Source organism: Enhydra lutris, unplaced genomic scaffold (assembly GCF_002288905.1).
Source record: "Enhydra lutris kenyoni isolate GAN:26980312 unplaced genomic scaffold, ASM228890v2 scaffoldscaffold10, whole genome shotgun sequence".
Lineage (NCBI taxonomy): Eukaryota > Metazoa > Chordata > Mammalia > Carnivora > Mustelidae > Enhydra > Enhydra lutris.
In genome coordinates, this window is record NW_019154094.1 from 43,576,374 (window position 1) to 43,591,811 (window position 15,438).

Sequence of the window (15,438 nt, forward strand, 5' to 3'; positions counted from 1 at the left end):
TTGCTTTCTTTTAGTGATATCACCCCAAGTTCTAGCTGGGCACCTAGCGACCCAGCACGGGACAGCATCTCCCAGCTTCCCTTGCGTCTGCAGTGGCATGACATTAAGGTCTGGCCAATGGCGTATAACCAGAAATGGTATGTGCAGTTCTGGGTTGCACATTTCAGAGAATGGAGGCATCCTCCCCTTCTCTCGTTTCCTGTCTGATGGCTGGAATGTTGTCATGATGACCAGAACTGCAACAGCTATCTTGTTTCATGAGGAAGAATCTGTGGTCAGAGAATAGCACAGCAGCAAGCAAAAAGGAGCCTGGCTGGGTGTCCCATGTTGCCTTTCAGCCCTGCACAACTCACTCTTGAAGAGTCTCATGAGACAATGATTTCATGTTTTTTTGTTTAAACAACTGTATTCTGGAGTTATAGCTGGTTTCGTCACTAAAACAGAGAGCTTCCAGGTTCCAGCCCACCCTCTGGACTCGGGAAGATCTAGTGCAGGTCCTCTCTGAACTTTAGCTTCTTCATGTATAAATAAAATAGTGAATATAAAAATGTACGTGGACATAGAACATGGTAGCTATTACTATTTCCACCCTGCCCTCTATGCATTCATTGACTAAAGTCACCAATTCCTTGATGCCACAGGGGCTAGAGTTACACAAAACTAACACTCTGCTGCTGCTTCTAAAAGTCTGGAACTGTAATCTTCAGGCTTATGAGAGGGTTCACATGTAGGAGGCCCCCACTCAGGGTTCGAAAATGGTAAAACAGTTGTCAGCCTGACTTAAATCCCACACCAGCCTCAGTAGGAGTCACGTAAGTACACGGAGCAGCCTTCCTCTCTACAGCAGCCTGAACCTTACAGTTATCATTTCCCTGGAAAAAGGCAATCCTCTAGAAGAATTTTTAGATCTGCAGCGCATTTTAGAACTTCTTCCCTCCAAATGCAAAACTCTATTCTGGCACAGCCCAGGAGCAGGGTTTCATCTGAAGCTTGTGGGAATGTTTGTATCTCTTGAGTCTTTCTCTATTTCTCAATTCTTGGAAATTCCCCACAATGTGATCAAAATTGCGGCCCCTGTTTGTGCCAGCACCATGTGCCTCTTTGCCTCATCTCGCCTCCTGCTCTAACATGGTTCCTGCAGATGGTTCTCAGGCCTCCCTCCACTCAGCCAGGCTGGGCTCTGGCACTGGGGTTCCATAGCAGTGGTTTCTGAGTGCCTACTGTGTGCCAGGCACTGTTCTAGGCACCAGGGATACCACCAGGAACAAGACAAACACAACCCTGCCCACCCCCACCCCGTGCCCTCCAGGGGCTAGTGTGGGAGAGTTGTGCCTCAGAGTGCTGGAGGTTCCAGGGACTGCTGGAACCAGACGAGGGGATCCTAACCTCCTAAGGGGTCAAGGAGGGCTTTTCTGAGCTACACTGAGGCTGAAAGGATGAACGGGAAACAATCCAGAGAAGGTGGGTGGGGATGAAGAAAGGCCCTCTAGGCAGACTGTATCAGTTAGCTCATGTGCATGACAAACAACCCCCAAACCTCGTGGCTGAAAACAATACACCATGTATTGTTGCCTGTGACTCTGTGGGTCAGCCAGGTTGTTCTGCTGATCTGGACTCAGCTTGATCAATCCCTGCTGGGCTCCTTAAAGCATCTTTGGTCAACTGAAGGTTTGGCTGGTGGGCCAGCTATGGGCTGGGTGACAGGGGTGCCTAAGCTGTGGGCCTCTGAGCATCCAGCAAACTAGCCAGGGCCTATTCACATGGGATTGGTACTGGCATGGCATCACTTCCACTGTATTCTGTTGGTCAAAGCAAGTCACAAGACCAGCTCAGACTTAAGGAGTATGAGAAGAGCTGCAAAGTTACATGCAAATAGACATGGACACAGGCAAGGGTGAAAAATTGGGGCCATTTCTGCATCCATCCAACATACACACAAAAGGAACACAAAGGAGAAAGGCCAGCTCTTAACAATCTAGCCCATTCCAAGAGCCACAGTGGTTGGGGCTGCAGGGCTCCAGGGGAAACAGGCTCCGTGAGCCAGACTCAAGAGGTCAAGCTTCCCTTTACGGGCAGTGGAGAACGATGAAGGGTGCTAGGCGACGGAGTGCTTCCTAATTTCACTTTAGAGCACTTTGATGGGCCACTGCCTCTCTCAATTCAGACATCTGGTCTGGAAAAATCCCAACAATAAAGAACTATAGGGAGAAGAATGCAAGTGGTGTTTTAAACCTGAATCCTCTGGGTGCCTGGGTGGCTCAGTCGGTTAAGTGTCTGCCTTCAGTTCGGGTCTTGATCTCAGGGTCCTGGGATCAATCCCTGCATCAGGCTCCTTGCTCGCTGGAGAGTCTGCTTCTCCCTCTGCCCCTCCTCCCACTTGTTCTCTGAATCTCCCTCCTTTCTCTCTGAAATAACTAAATAAACCTGTGTCCTGCAAATTCTACACCCTCCTCAAAGGAAAGCACTACTATTACCTTGGTGTGAATCCTTTCAGACCTTCTTTCGTACCTTCACTTACACACACACACAGATACACACACACTCATACGCTCACACACATAGGTGGCAGGGGAGCGTATTCCACAGACTCATTCCGGTTCATTAGTTTTCATCTTAAAAATTTATCTATCTAGGGGTGCCTGGGTGGGTCAGTGGGTTGAGCCACTGCCTTCGGCTCAGGTCATGATCTCAGGGTCCTGGGATCGAGCCCCGAGCTCTACACCCGATGTGGGGCTCGAACTCCCAACCGTGAGACTGAGAGCCGCATGCTCCACCACCTGAGGCAGCCAGGTGGCCCCCTGGTTCACTTATTGTCTCTGCCATGCACTCCTCTACCAAGTGAGTGGACTCTGGCTTAAGCGTCCTCACTTCCCCGGCTGCAGATTCGGGTTGTTCTGGACGTGCGTGTGAGCCCGTGTATCTCTCAGGGTGAGAGTTTCTCCCCAACTTCTCCCCGGAGCAGAGCAACACGGCTGGGACGTGGCCCAAATCTGTAGCTCTCCTTGTGTTAGATGTCACCGCGCTGATTCCCAAAGCGACTCCCCCTCCCAGCAGCTGTGATTTCTTGACGGCCTGGCCACCCGGCATCTGCATGAGAGAGACGTAAATACCTGTCATGCCAGCAGGTGGGGAAAACCACCTGGGCCTGTACTAATTCACCCATCGTTTCAAATGGCTGCACGGTATTCGGTACTCAGGGAGTACTTCAGCCAAACCTCGAGGGATTCTTCTGGTAGTTCTCTCTCTCTCTCTTTTTTTCTTTTTCCAGATAATGCATCAATTGTTTCTTTTCTGACTAAGGCAATTCTAGAACAGAGAAGGGGAGTTGCTGAGTTCAAGGGAATACCTTTCCAAAGCAGGCTGCCCCCCAATTCCCTCTCCTGGTGGAGGCACTGGATGCACTTCCTGCATCCATACCTATACTGCCTTTAATTTTAGTCAGTTTGATGGAAAATAGTATCTTATCGCTGTTTCAGTGTGAATTTTCCTGAGTGCCAATGAGGTCGAGAAACACCACTTCTTGAGAAACCAAGGGTGGCAGCGGCCTGAGAACAGGAGTGGCATTGAGGTAAATGGGCCTGGAGGCCTCAGTGGCCACTTCCACGCCCCAGGTGTGCCCAGTTCCCTGTCAGCCTCTCCGCCTGTGGGGGTAGAGGGCACAGGAGGGACCGTCATCTCAGCACAGATCATTTTGCCATGGGAAAAGTCAATTGAAAAATCAATTGACTCACCCAAGGTCACATAGGAATGGGGGGCCAAGCTGGGCGTCTGTGCACAGGGCAGTATTGCAGTGCCCCATCCCAGCCCTCCTGCCCCAATCAGCAGCCCACACAGCCTCCCAGCCCAATCAGGGGCTAATTGGAGTGGGGGGCTGGGCTGTTGATATATAAGAGGAATGAGCAGCCCTGGAAGTTTCACACCTCGGGAGGGGTCTGACCATCAGCATCTGCATCCCAGTCTACCCATGCAATGGCTCCTGGGAGCTTTGCCTCCAGCGACATTTCGACATCCTCAGTGTCCTCAGCCCCCTTGCCCTCCACAGTGGGGTCATCCCGGCTGTCTGGGTCTGAAGAGCCAGGTAGGTCCCCGCGAGCCCGTTCCTTGGGTGTCCTGGACCCTCCTTGTGCCACCCAGCCTCCTCTCCCAGCCCAGCACCAGCACCCATCCCAGAGGCTGTGGACTTGAGGTGCTCATTTGGCAGAAGAGCTGATGTCTGGACTTAGCAGGGGCCGGGGAAGGGGGCCAGGGTCTGGGGACTGAGGCTGGCCCAGCTCAGGGGAAGAGGGCAGAGCGGGCCTCCGCAGCTGGAGCCCATTTCCTGTTGGGGGAGGGCTGGCAGTCACACTGCAGCTGAGGGCAGCTAGTTGGAGGAAGGGTGGGGGGAACGGAGAGTGAGCATTTGATGCTAGGAGCTCTTGGTCTGATGGGGAAGACTGCCTCATTAATGGATGCCATTTCATAATGTGGCACGTGCTCTGACGCCAAGAATGCAGAGGGCTGTCGGAGCCCCAAGGAGTCGCTAACCCACTCTGGGAGGTCGAGGAGGGCTTTCTGGAGGCGGTGACCCCTGAAGGAGGTTGCCTTTCAGGTGGCCTTACCCAGAAGAAACGGGTGTGAGTAAATGCTTTTTCAGAGAAGGTTGGAGGGTGGGTTCCAGGTGCTTTGGAGCCTGGGGCAGTGTTGCTCATCAGTCCTTGAGAAGTCAGGGCAGGTGTCCAAATCATGGTGCTGCATGGGCCTTGAAGGACGAGTGAGGGCTACCTGAGTGACCATGGGGGACAAAGGCCACCCAGGCAAGAGAAGAGCACGGGTGAAGGCCCAGAGGTGAGGGGGTTGGGACAAGCATCCAGGGAGTCACAGGCCCTCCTCAGGCCAGGGGCAGGGGGGGCGGGGCAGGAGGAGGGGATGGCTAGGTCCTGCCAGCTGAGCCTCCAAGCCCTCACCAGGGCCTTGGGCCCTTTCCACTGAGGGCAGTGGGAAGGGCAGGGAGGAGAGGTGCAGGGGGAAGAAGGATGTGGTGCTCGGGATGGAGAGGAGGGAAGTCTATGAAGAAGGGGTGGGGAAGAAAGGTCCAGATGTCCTCCAGGTTCTTGCTTGGGTGTCCAGGTAGGTATGGTGGGTGCCATTCCTGGGAGAGAGAGGATGGAGGACAAGTTTGGGGAGCTAGGAGTTCTTTTCTGGTCATCCCAGGAACTAGCAGGCGTTGAATAATGCAGAATGAGGAACTGCATTCAGCTTCAGGGAGTGGGGAAGGAAGAGACTTGGGGTGGCTCCCTGGGACAGGGCCTGGTTTGGAGGAGGCAGGGGAGGGGTTAGAACTGTCACTGCAGGCCAGGCTGAAGGACACCGCAGCTGGGAGGGTGCAGACTTTCTTAGACACCCCATCCCCACTGTACAGAAGGGAAGACTAAGGCCCAGAGAGGAGAGTGAAACTCCCAGGGTCCTGGGTGTGGCTGACCAGCAATTCCACCCATTTCCAAGCTTTTGGCCCAAAGTTCCCAGACACTGGGCTCTTCCTGGCCAGGAGGCAGCAACAGTTGAATTGGATTAGGTCTCTACAGTTCTTTTGCCTTTTTTTCCTCTTCTACTTCAAAATGTGTTTTAAAAAACATATTTTTTAGCCAATCAATTCCTTTTAAAAAGTCTTTCATTTTTGCAGATTGATCAGAAGCCAACATTTCTAATCACCACATTTGAATCAGGCTTCATATTTAAAACACTTTTATGCCCCTGATAGTGACCAGCAGCTTTTCTTCCCTTGATCCTATTTTCTTTTACAACTTAAAAAAAATAAATAACAGATAATTGAGATCTCAGTAATTCACATACCATTCAATTCACCCATTTAAAGGGTGCAGTGCTGTTAGTATATTCACAGCTGTGTATCCATCTCCACAGGCAATTTTAGAATATTTTCATCCCCTTAAAAGAAAACCTGTAGCCCTTAAAGTCACTGCCCCTCCCCACCCTCAATCCCCAGGCCCCAGCAGCCACTAATCTACTTTCTGTCTGTGATTATCCCATTCCGGACATTTCATATAAATGGCACCCAGCATGTTTTCAAGGAAGAACTTCATTCCTTCTTTCGGCTGGATGATACTCCATTTTATGGCTAATACCATGTTCTGTTTATCCAATTCATTAGTTTATGGACATTTGAGTTTCTACTTTGGGCCATTATAAATAATGCTGCTATGAACATTTGTGTATAAATCTTCATTTGAACATGGGTTTTCATTTCTCTTGAGTATACATACCTAGGAGTGGGATTCTTTTGTAATTTCTTATGTATGGAAACTTCCAAACACATGCAGAAATAGACTGAGTGGTATAGTGTCCCCTGCCCCCGCCACTCCCTTCCCTGTGCACCCATCATCCAGCTTCAACACTTATCGGGTCCTCGGTACTCTTTTTTTCACCTACTGTGTCATTTCAAAGCAAATGCCAAGGTTATCATTTCACCTACAAATAGTCCAGCATTTATCTTTGTGTTGTTTTTTTTTTTTTTTTTTTTGAGAGAGAGGAGTAGGTGCATGTGTAGGGTGTGGCAGGGAGAGGGGAGGAGAGAATCATAAGAAGGTTCCATGCCCAGTGCAGAGCTTGACCCAGGGCTTGATCTCACGACTCTGAGATCATGACCTGAGCTGAAATCAAAAGTCAGACACTTAACTGACTGAGCCACCTGGGTGTCCCATCTTAATTTTTTAAAGCTATTTTTAATTGATATATAATATTCTATTAGTTTTAAGTACATAACCATACAAATTCATTATTTGTATGCATAATGAAATGCCTACCATGATTAAGTGTAGTTATCCTGTTAGTGATATCAAACTGTCTGACTTATTTCACTTAGCATAATACCTCCTCAGTCTACCCCATGTTGTTGCAAATGACAAGATTAGGGCTGAGTAATATTCCACTGGATCCAAGAGTAGGTCTTCTTTATCCATTCATCTATTTGTGGACATGAGTTGTTTCCATATCTTGACTATTATCAATAATGCTGCAATGAACATAGGGATGTATATAGCTTTTTGAACTAGTGCTTTTGTTTTCTTCAGACAAATATGCAGAAATGGAATTGCTGGATGGTGGGGTAGTTCTATTTTTCAGTTTTGAGGAACCTCCATACTGTTTTCCAGAGTGGTTGCATCAGTTTACATTCTCACCGGTAGTACACAAGGGTTCCCTTTTCTCCACAGTCTTGCCAACACTTGTTATTCTTGTCTTTTTTTAAGTAGCTCCATGCCCAGCATGGAGATCAATACAGGGATTGAACTCACAACCCTGAGATCAAGACTTGAACTGATATCAAAAGCCAGATGCTTAACCAACTGAGGCAAGCTGGCACCCCTATTTATTTCCTTTTTACTATTAGCCATTGCAACAGGTGTGAGCTCCTGTCTTCGTTGTGGCTGTGATTTGCCCTCCCCTGATGATTAGTGATATCATCTTTTCATGTGCCTGATGGCCATCTGTATGACATTGGAGAAATGTCTATTCAAATCCTCTGCCCTCTTTTTAATCAGATTGGTTTTTTGGTTACTGAGTTGTAGGAGTTCTTTATATATTTTAGATATTAACCCCTTATGGGATATATCATTTGCAAGTATCTTCTCTCATCCAATAGGATGCCTTTTCATTTTGTGATGATTTCCTTCGCTCTGCAAAGATTTTTTTTTTTTTTAGTTTGATGTGATCCTAATTGTTTATTTTTGCTTCTGTTGCCCTTCGTATTTACCTTTAAAAGAAGAGAGCCTCTTACAAAGTAACTGTGATACCATCAGCAAACCCCCCAAAATATCACCCTTAATCTCACCAAACTTCTACAATTCTCACATTTATCTGTTTGCCTCCCCTCCACACGCCCCCTCCCCCCCGGTTGGCTCATTTAGGTCCCGCTCTGAGTTTGAATAAAGGATCCCACGTTGCATTTGCTTGGACGGGCTCTGCAGTGTCTTTATCTCTAGGGCCCCTTCCCACTTTTTCTTTTCCTCCTTGTTTATTTGTAGAAGAAGCTGAGTTGTGCGTCTTGGAAAGCTCCTCATGGGCTGGATTTTGCTGATTTCCTCCCTGTGGCCCTCTCGCCGAGCCTCTGGATTTCCTGTAAACGGGTAGTTAGGCTTAGACAACTGACCTGATGTATTTGGTTTTCTAAAAGGACTATTTAGTTCTTTCAGTGAGGCTCTAAGGAGCGCCCGGTGTGGGCCCAGCCCGGCGCCAGTCACTGGGAGCCAGTGGCCAGACAAGCAGCCTGCCCCCCAACCTTGGGCTGCTTACAGGCCAGTAGGCGGGGCTACCCACCTGGGGTGTATCTGATCCCCGCCCCCAACAGACCCCTGACCCACCCCGCCATGCGGCTTGGCCGGTGCCTGGTGGGTGCTCTGCCAGGCAGGTCCGTGGTCTGTCGGGCCGGAGTGGGGGTCTGGGCACCAGGTGACGTGCCACTGTCTGCCCACAGGCCCGAGTCGCAGCGCCATCCGAGGGCCTCGCCGCCACCCGCCTGTGCTACGCATGGTCCTGGAGGCACTGCAGGCAGGAGAGCAGCGCCGGGGCACCTCTGTGGCTGCCATCAAGCTTTACATCCTGCAGAAGTACCCTATGGCAGACAGCCTCCGGTTCAAGCACCTGCTGAAGCAGGCCCTGGCCACGGGCGTGCACCGCGGTCTGCTCATCAGGCCCACCAACTCCAAGGCCAGGGGCGCCACTGGCAGCTTCAAAGTGAGCCTGCTGGGGCTGGAGAGTGGGGCTGGGGGAGGCCGCAGGGTGGGAGGGTCTGGGCCCCAGACTTTGAGCTTCAGCCCAGCTCCTCCTCCCCAGTCCCCACCACCAGGGGGGCTGTTCCCCATCTTCTCTCCTTGTCTTCCTTCTGTCATCTTGGAGATACCCTCTCCTCCAGGAGGGTGGTGCTATGCCTCTGTCAAGAGCTCCAATTCACCAGCTGCATCTGCCTTCATCCCTATCCCGCGTGTTCTATGACCAGGGACTATCTCAGCTGTGTTCACTCAGAGTCCTTAGTGCCCACAACACTTGCCTGGAATTCTCCATCATGGCCAAGGCACACCCAACCATGGGCTCTAGAAGGTCACAGGTTTGCACCCCACGCTCTCTGGCTCTAAACCCCAGGTCTCCAGACCAGGGCTTGCCCCTCCCTAAGCCACCCCATTCTCATCTTTCAAAGGGAAGGGTCCCGGAGGGAAGCCATCCAGGAACACCTAGAGCTGAGGGCAGATTGGGCATAAAATCCAACCCCAGCATGTGACTGTCAGCTGCCACCAGGGAAGTCTTGTCATTGCTGGGCCCCAGCACATGGCAGTTGCTCTAACGTAACCATAGAACAACGTGGAACTTTCTCAAGCTACCATGTTCCGGTCCCTGTGGTAACCAGGTGGCCGAGGACAGCAAGTTCCTCACAGAACTCCCAGGCGAGGGTTAGAGCTTGGACACAAGCTATGGCAAGTCCAGGGGCACGGGGCAGGGGGCGGGGGTGAAGGAGAGCAAGGTGGGGGCACTGAGGGTGCATGTGGCTGGGTTAGGCTGCAGGACCTGACAGCCCATCCGTAAAGTGGGCTGAGAGGAGGGGAGGCGAGGAAGGGAGCCCAGAGTAAAGGTCATGGAATTAGGAATGTGTGTGTGCTAGGAGGGGAGGTTGTTTCTGGTCATGATGATAATGAAATTTGGGGAGCAGAGGGAGTAACATCACTAGAGGCAGGCTGTAGAAGGATGAGGCCACCTATTTGCCAGGGACCCTCACATACCCCTGCCTCTCACTCACTCCCTGATGGCCCCATTGTAAAGATGGGAAGACTGAGGCCAGTGAGAGACCAGAAGACTTGGCTGAGTTCCACAGGAAGTTGTGAACTCTCAGCTCTCTGACTTGGAAGGTCCACCCAAGGCAAAAGGGGAAAAAGGAGACTCAGGGAGGCATGGAGGTATGAGGTATGAGGTGAGGGGCAGGGCCTAGGTAGGGGGAGGAGGAGGGGGAGTCAGAGCCATGGTGCAAGCGAAGGTGTATGGGCTGGGAGGTTGAAGGATATTTGTAGATTAGCATCTCCGAGGACGGGTCAGGACTCACAATGTGTGCTGTGCAATTTACTCCCAGGAGCCTGGCTTTGAGCCTTCCAGACTTCGGGGGCAGGAGGGGGTTTGCCTATGCTCTCCTGCCAGCCACCTATGCAGGAAGTAAGAGAACCTAGGATGTGTCTGGGAGACTTGGGCCCCCCAGCTCTCAGTGGCAGCACCCCTCCCTCAAAGAGCCGTACAGGGATAGAATGTGTCTTTGGCATCTGGCATCTGGGACGTGCTCGTGCCCTTGACCACCTTCTTCCCTCTTTGGAACAAGGCCACCTTCTCTGAGCCTAGTGTAGTATGTAGGGGTGCGAGACCCTGAGAACTTATGCTCTCAATTCCACTCCATTCTCTCCTCCACCAGTTGGTTCCCAAGCATAAAAGGAAAGTCCAACCCAGGAAGACATCCACCAAGACCGCCCCCAGGAAACCCAGTGAGGCCAAGGAGAAGGTCCCTAAGAAACCAAGAGAGGCAAAGAAGGACCCTTCCAACCCAGCTGAGGTGAAAAGGGGACCGAAGAAGCCTCTAGAGGCAAGGATGGCTCCTCCCAAACCAGGTGCAGCCAAAGAGAAGGCTCCCAAGAAAGGCGGCCAGACCAAAGACCAAGAGGCAAGAGTGAGTGAGGCCAGGAAGGCCTCTCAACAGCCAGACAAGGCCCCATGGGCTCCTCCCAGTGCCACTGGGCTCAGTGAGAAGTCAAAGGTCAAAGGCAGAAGGAAGAGCCAAGGTAGGTGTGTGAGGGGGCTGGGAGGAGAGCTTGGGGACAAGGGTTTGTGGCAGCTGCTGGATATGAGGTGGGAGGGAAGGAGAGGCCTGCTCTGGGGAAGGGGTTCTTTATCTATAGATGTGGCTGAGTGCTTGGCTTGACCTGGAGAGTTGGAGAACTCATTGTAGCTGGGGGTGCGTGGGGAGGTTTAGGGAAGGGGAAACCCAGAGTGAAGAGGAGCCTGGCTCATCTGAGAGGAGTCAGGGGAAGTTTCCTAGAATAAGTGTCCTAGGGAGGACAACAGCCTGTGCAAAGGCCCAGAGGCATGAAGAAGGGAGAGGTATTGAGGAAGTGCAAATTGTTCTGTGTGCAATGTGGGAAGTAGAAGGGGGAGCCTGTGAAAGGCAGCTGGGAGTTTGGACCAGATCTGGAGGACAACAAAGAGACGTGGAAGGACTTTGAACAGGGAACAGCTAAGGTACAGAGTATTTTTAAAAATATATCAAGTGTAGAAGGCAGGCTAAAGACTAGAGACCAATAAACCAGTTAGGGATCTTTGGTGAGGGTGAACACAGCAAGGGGGGTGCTCCGCCTGGTGCCTTGCTCAGGGTGGGGGATGGTCTCCCACTGTCCAGTTAATCCCCCAACCATCTCATGAGAGAGATGCTGTTACCCCCAGTTTGTAGACAAGGGCACCCAGGCTCAAAGAGACCAACTGCCTTGCCCCAGGTCACATAGCCAATAAGTATCAGAGTGAGGACTAGGGCCCCTGAACCTTCAGCAGCTCCTCCTGAAAGGGCTCCTTCCCACATGCTCTCCCCTACCCTCTGACAGGTGGTGAGGCCCCCAGGAAGACAAAAGCTGGGAGTCAGAGTGTAAAATCCACGGTCCCTAAGGTAGGTCCTGCATGACTTCCATGGTCTGGATCTCCATGCTGAGCATGGGCAGAGCTTGGGCATCCTGCACCAGGCCCCTGGGAGGGTCTAGAGAAAGGAGAATTTGTGGAGAAGGGAGTAATTTTCTTTGATACAAAATTCTGTTCACTTCCATCTGGCCCTCCAGTGCTTTGAGGATCCTCACCCCTGTTTCCCACATAAGACCCAGGCTGAGGTTGGGGCCCCTTGTCCAAAGCCACCCAGATTTCTCCCCAGCTTGGAGCCCACTGGGATTTCAATCCTATTCTTGTGGGCTCTAAGCTATGCGTCCAACCCTGCCCCACTCTGTTCTTACTTACGGTTTGCTTTCTTTTATAGGGCAAGAATGGTGCTGCTTCTCCAGCCAAAAAGAAGGAAAACCACATCCCTAAAGAGGTCATTGCCCATGTGGCCAAGGAGGGGCCCAAAGCCAAGGCCTCTGCTCGTCCCAGGGGTGGCGGGTCTAAGATGGTACCTGAACCCCTGGCCAGGAAGATAGAGGCCCCCAAGGGCCCGAGGAGGCCGGGCGTGCCCACCAAGGCCTCATCATCCAAACTGTCCAGTAGGAAGGTGGAGGCTGAAAGCTAGAGCTGGGGTGGAGACACGGAAATCCTACCCGAGTTTTTATTCCCCCAAAAACTGTCACTCTATTTATTTCATTGTAACCTATTTATCAATAAAGACTTTTTTCCGTCACAAATCGGTGTGGGTGGAGGCTGAGGTCCAAGGATTTTGGCCACCTGCGGCTCGAGTCCAGATAGGAGATCCTTCCCTGGCGGAGACCAGCTGTACAACATAAAGGGCTGCTGCAGGGCTCCAAGCCATGTAGGGGCCTATGGAGGGACAGGAGGGCTGTTAAATCCAGCCTGAAATCTGGAACTGCTTCCTAGGAGCTGGACCTAAAAGATGAGCAAGAGACAGCTCAGCGGGGAAGGGCACTGTAGGCAGAGAACCCAGAATGTGCAGTGGGGCTGGCCAGTATCGTGGAAGGAGGGGGTTTGTGGCTCTGAGAGGAGCTCGGGATGGGGGGAGGGTGGGGGATGGGTGGATGAGGGGAAGGTAGACAGTGGTGGGGGGGAGCTGGGAGGGTTATGGGCAGGGGAGAGATTAATATGGTTAGTGTGTGTTTAGAAAGAGCCCTCTGGGGGTGCCTGGGTGGCTCAGTCAGTTGGGCATCTGTCTTTGGCTCGGGTCATGATCTCAGGATCTTGGGATCGAGTCCCATGTCAGGCTCCCTGCTCAGCAGGAAGTCTGCTTGTCCCTCTGTTCCTTCCCTTGCTTGTTCTATCTCTCTCTGTCTCAAATAAATCTGAAGAAGATTCCTCTGGCTATGGAGAGGACCATTCAACAGCTGGTTACTGAGCAGAGCCCTGCTCTAATCAACAGGAGGAGGAGAGCGTGCAAAGGCCCTGTGGTGGAAACCTGCTTGACAGGTTCAAAGAGCCTTAGGGAGTTCCATGGGGCTAAAGTCCAATGAGGAGGGACGGTAGTGGGAGATGAGATCCATGGTGCTTTAAAAACACGTGTGACCCTCTTCCCAGAGGGAGGTGGAGTCTGTGCCCCTACCCCTTACATCTGGGCTCTGTGATTGCTTGAATAGTAAAATACTGCAGAAGGGACATTATGACTGTCTCTGGGCCTAGACCTTAGGAGACTGGCTGTTTCTGCTCCTTGTGTGTCCTGCGGTTTCATTTTGCTTGGTCTCCGTTATCTGTGGGCAGCCCAACTCCGGAAGCATGTGACCCTCCTGATGGATCATCCAAGAGTTGAGAATAGCCTAACGCTAGGTCACAGTCCCTCTGTCCTACCCCTCGTGGCACCTCCTCATGCAGACCTTGTATCCTCTCCTGTCACAAGAAGGGTGAGGACCATACAATAAGTTATTCTGAGAGAAAGAGCCTGCAGTCCCGTGATTATAGTACCTTCTTACAGTTGCTCGATTTCATTACTACTTGCTGATCTCTTACTCTGCCTAATTTATAAATGAAATTTATCGTGGGTATGTATGTCTAGGAAAAGACATAGTACATATTGGGTTTGTACTGTTTGTGGTGTCAGGCTTCCACGGGTGTCTCCCCATGGAGGGGGGATGCTAAATGTAAATGATTGTTTTAAGCCCTGAGGACTGGGGTGGTTAGTAACGCAGCAGTAGGTCACCACACAGAGACTGTAGGCTAAGGCTAGATCAGGAAGGGTGTTGTCAGCCAAGGGAAGATCTCTGGGTTTCATTTTAATCATGAGGAGGAACCATTAGAGGCCCATGAACAGCTGAGTGCAGCAGGGGACACGGGCAGCAAGGAAGCCCCGCCATGGTCCCGGTGAGGGGAGCTGTTCATGGGAGGAGGGCTTAGAAGTGGTGCGTTCTGAGTGGAAGTTTAAGCAGGGTGGATGGGATCTGTTGAAGTATTGTGTAGAAGAAAGGGGTCACAGAAGAGTCTACAGTGTGGGGTGGACACAGCCTGGTGACCCCACGGTGACCATTTCCTGGGGTGAGGACTCAGCCCGGGCAGGAGGCTGCTGAGAGGGAGCCCAGTCAAGGGGTGACAGCTGAGGCAGGGAGGAGCAGAGAAGGAAGGGGTGAGGAAGTGCACGGGGGAAGGTAGGAGACTGGACAGGACTCGGGAAAGGGGACAGACAGGGCACAGAGGGAAACCGATGTAGGCCAGCGCGGAGCATTGGGCAGGTCCTTCCTGCCCTGCTCCCTCAGCCCTGTCCTCACTGCCTCGAATCCCACGTGAGGCTTTTTCTAGCTGTGCTACCAGCTTCCCTGGGGTATCAGTAAGGAGGCTGCCAGCTGCGCCCCAAGAGTACTGTGAGCAGACAGCAGGGGCCAGGCTGGTGCTTCCCATGGAAAGGGTCTGCTTGTGCCCTTGCTCCTTTCACGGTTTGGTAGGGGGTTGAGGGAGGCACCTGGCCAGGCTCCTGAGTGGCATCCCTGGGCCTTGCACCTCCGTGAGCTAGGGGTTGGGGAGTACCCCAGGTCTGGCCTAGGCCGGACAGCATCCAGCACCCAGGGAACACGGCCGAGTGTCCTCCCTGCTTGAGGACACCGTGCTGAAGTGTCCATGACCTTCCATGACCTTCAGACAGTGAAGGGGCACCTGTTGCTGCACGGCAAGTCTTCAGGTCCCCAGGTAACTATGGGTGCCCACCTTCTGTGCTGAGAAGTGACCCCCAGAAACTAGAGAGATTTCTTCCATGTGCCAACATGTTTCTAAACTTCAAGAAGGAACTGTGTGTTCGTCAGGCGTGACAACAGGCTGCAGAATATTTAATGCCACGGGAAGATGTCATGACATATGGTTGCATGGGGAAAAGGCAGGTTACGGAATGGTGCGTACACCCTGGTCCCAGATTTACGCAGCCCCCGGCCCAGGTGGGCACACGATCTGGGCCAGTGTTCTCTGGGACATGAACTGTGGGTGGGTTAGGAGAGCTTGGATATCCTGACATTTCGGCAGGAAACATATATTCATTCTAAAATCACACCAAAAAAAAAAAAAAATCCCTATCAAATGTGTCAATAACTTAAATTAGAAAATCTGCTGCTTAATGAAAAGGAATCAGTGCTCAGAATAGAAAATTTGAAAAGATAAAGAATCTGTCTCCACCCAGAAGCCCCTACAGGAAAAGGCTCTTTATAAATCTAAAAATTGTTCGTTTTTCTTTTCTTACTTCTCTGTTCTCATTAATTCTAGAACTGGTGTTTGTGGGATTTTGTTTGAAATAGTATGAATTTTTCTGTC

At 51.6% G+C, this 15,438-nt stretch overlaps 1 protein-coding gene across 1 annotated transcript; it reads left to right on the forward strand.

The window, feature by feature from the left end:
• Positions 1-3,969: 3,969 nt before the first annotated feature.
• On the forward strand, positions 3,970-12,280 carry LOC111144310 (histone H1oo). Its single transcript, XM_022498550.1, has 5 exons — positions 3,970-4,078; positions 8,465-8,724; positions 10,436-10,799; positions 11,613-11,674; positions 12,032-12,280. Exons 1-5 carry the CDS (start codon positions 3,970-3,972, stop codon positions 12,278-12,280), a joined length of 1,044 nt encoding a protein of 347 aa, XP_022354258.1.
• Positions 12,281-15,438: the final 3,158 nt, after the last annotated feature.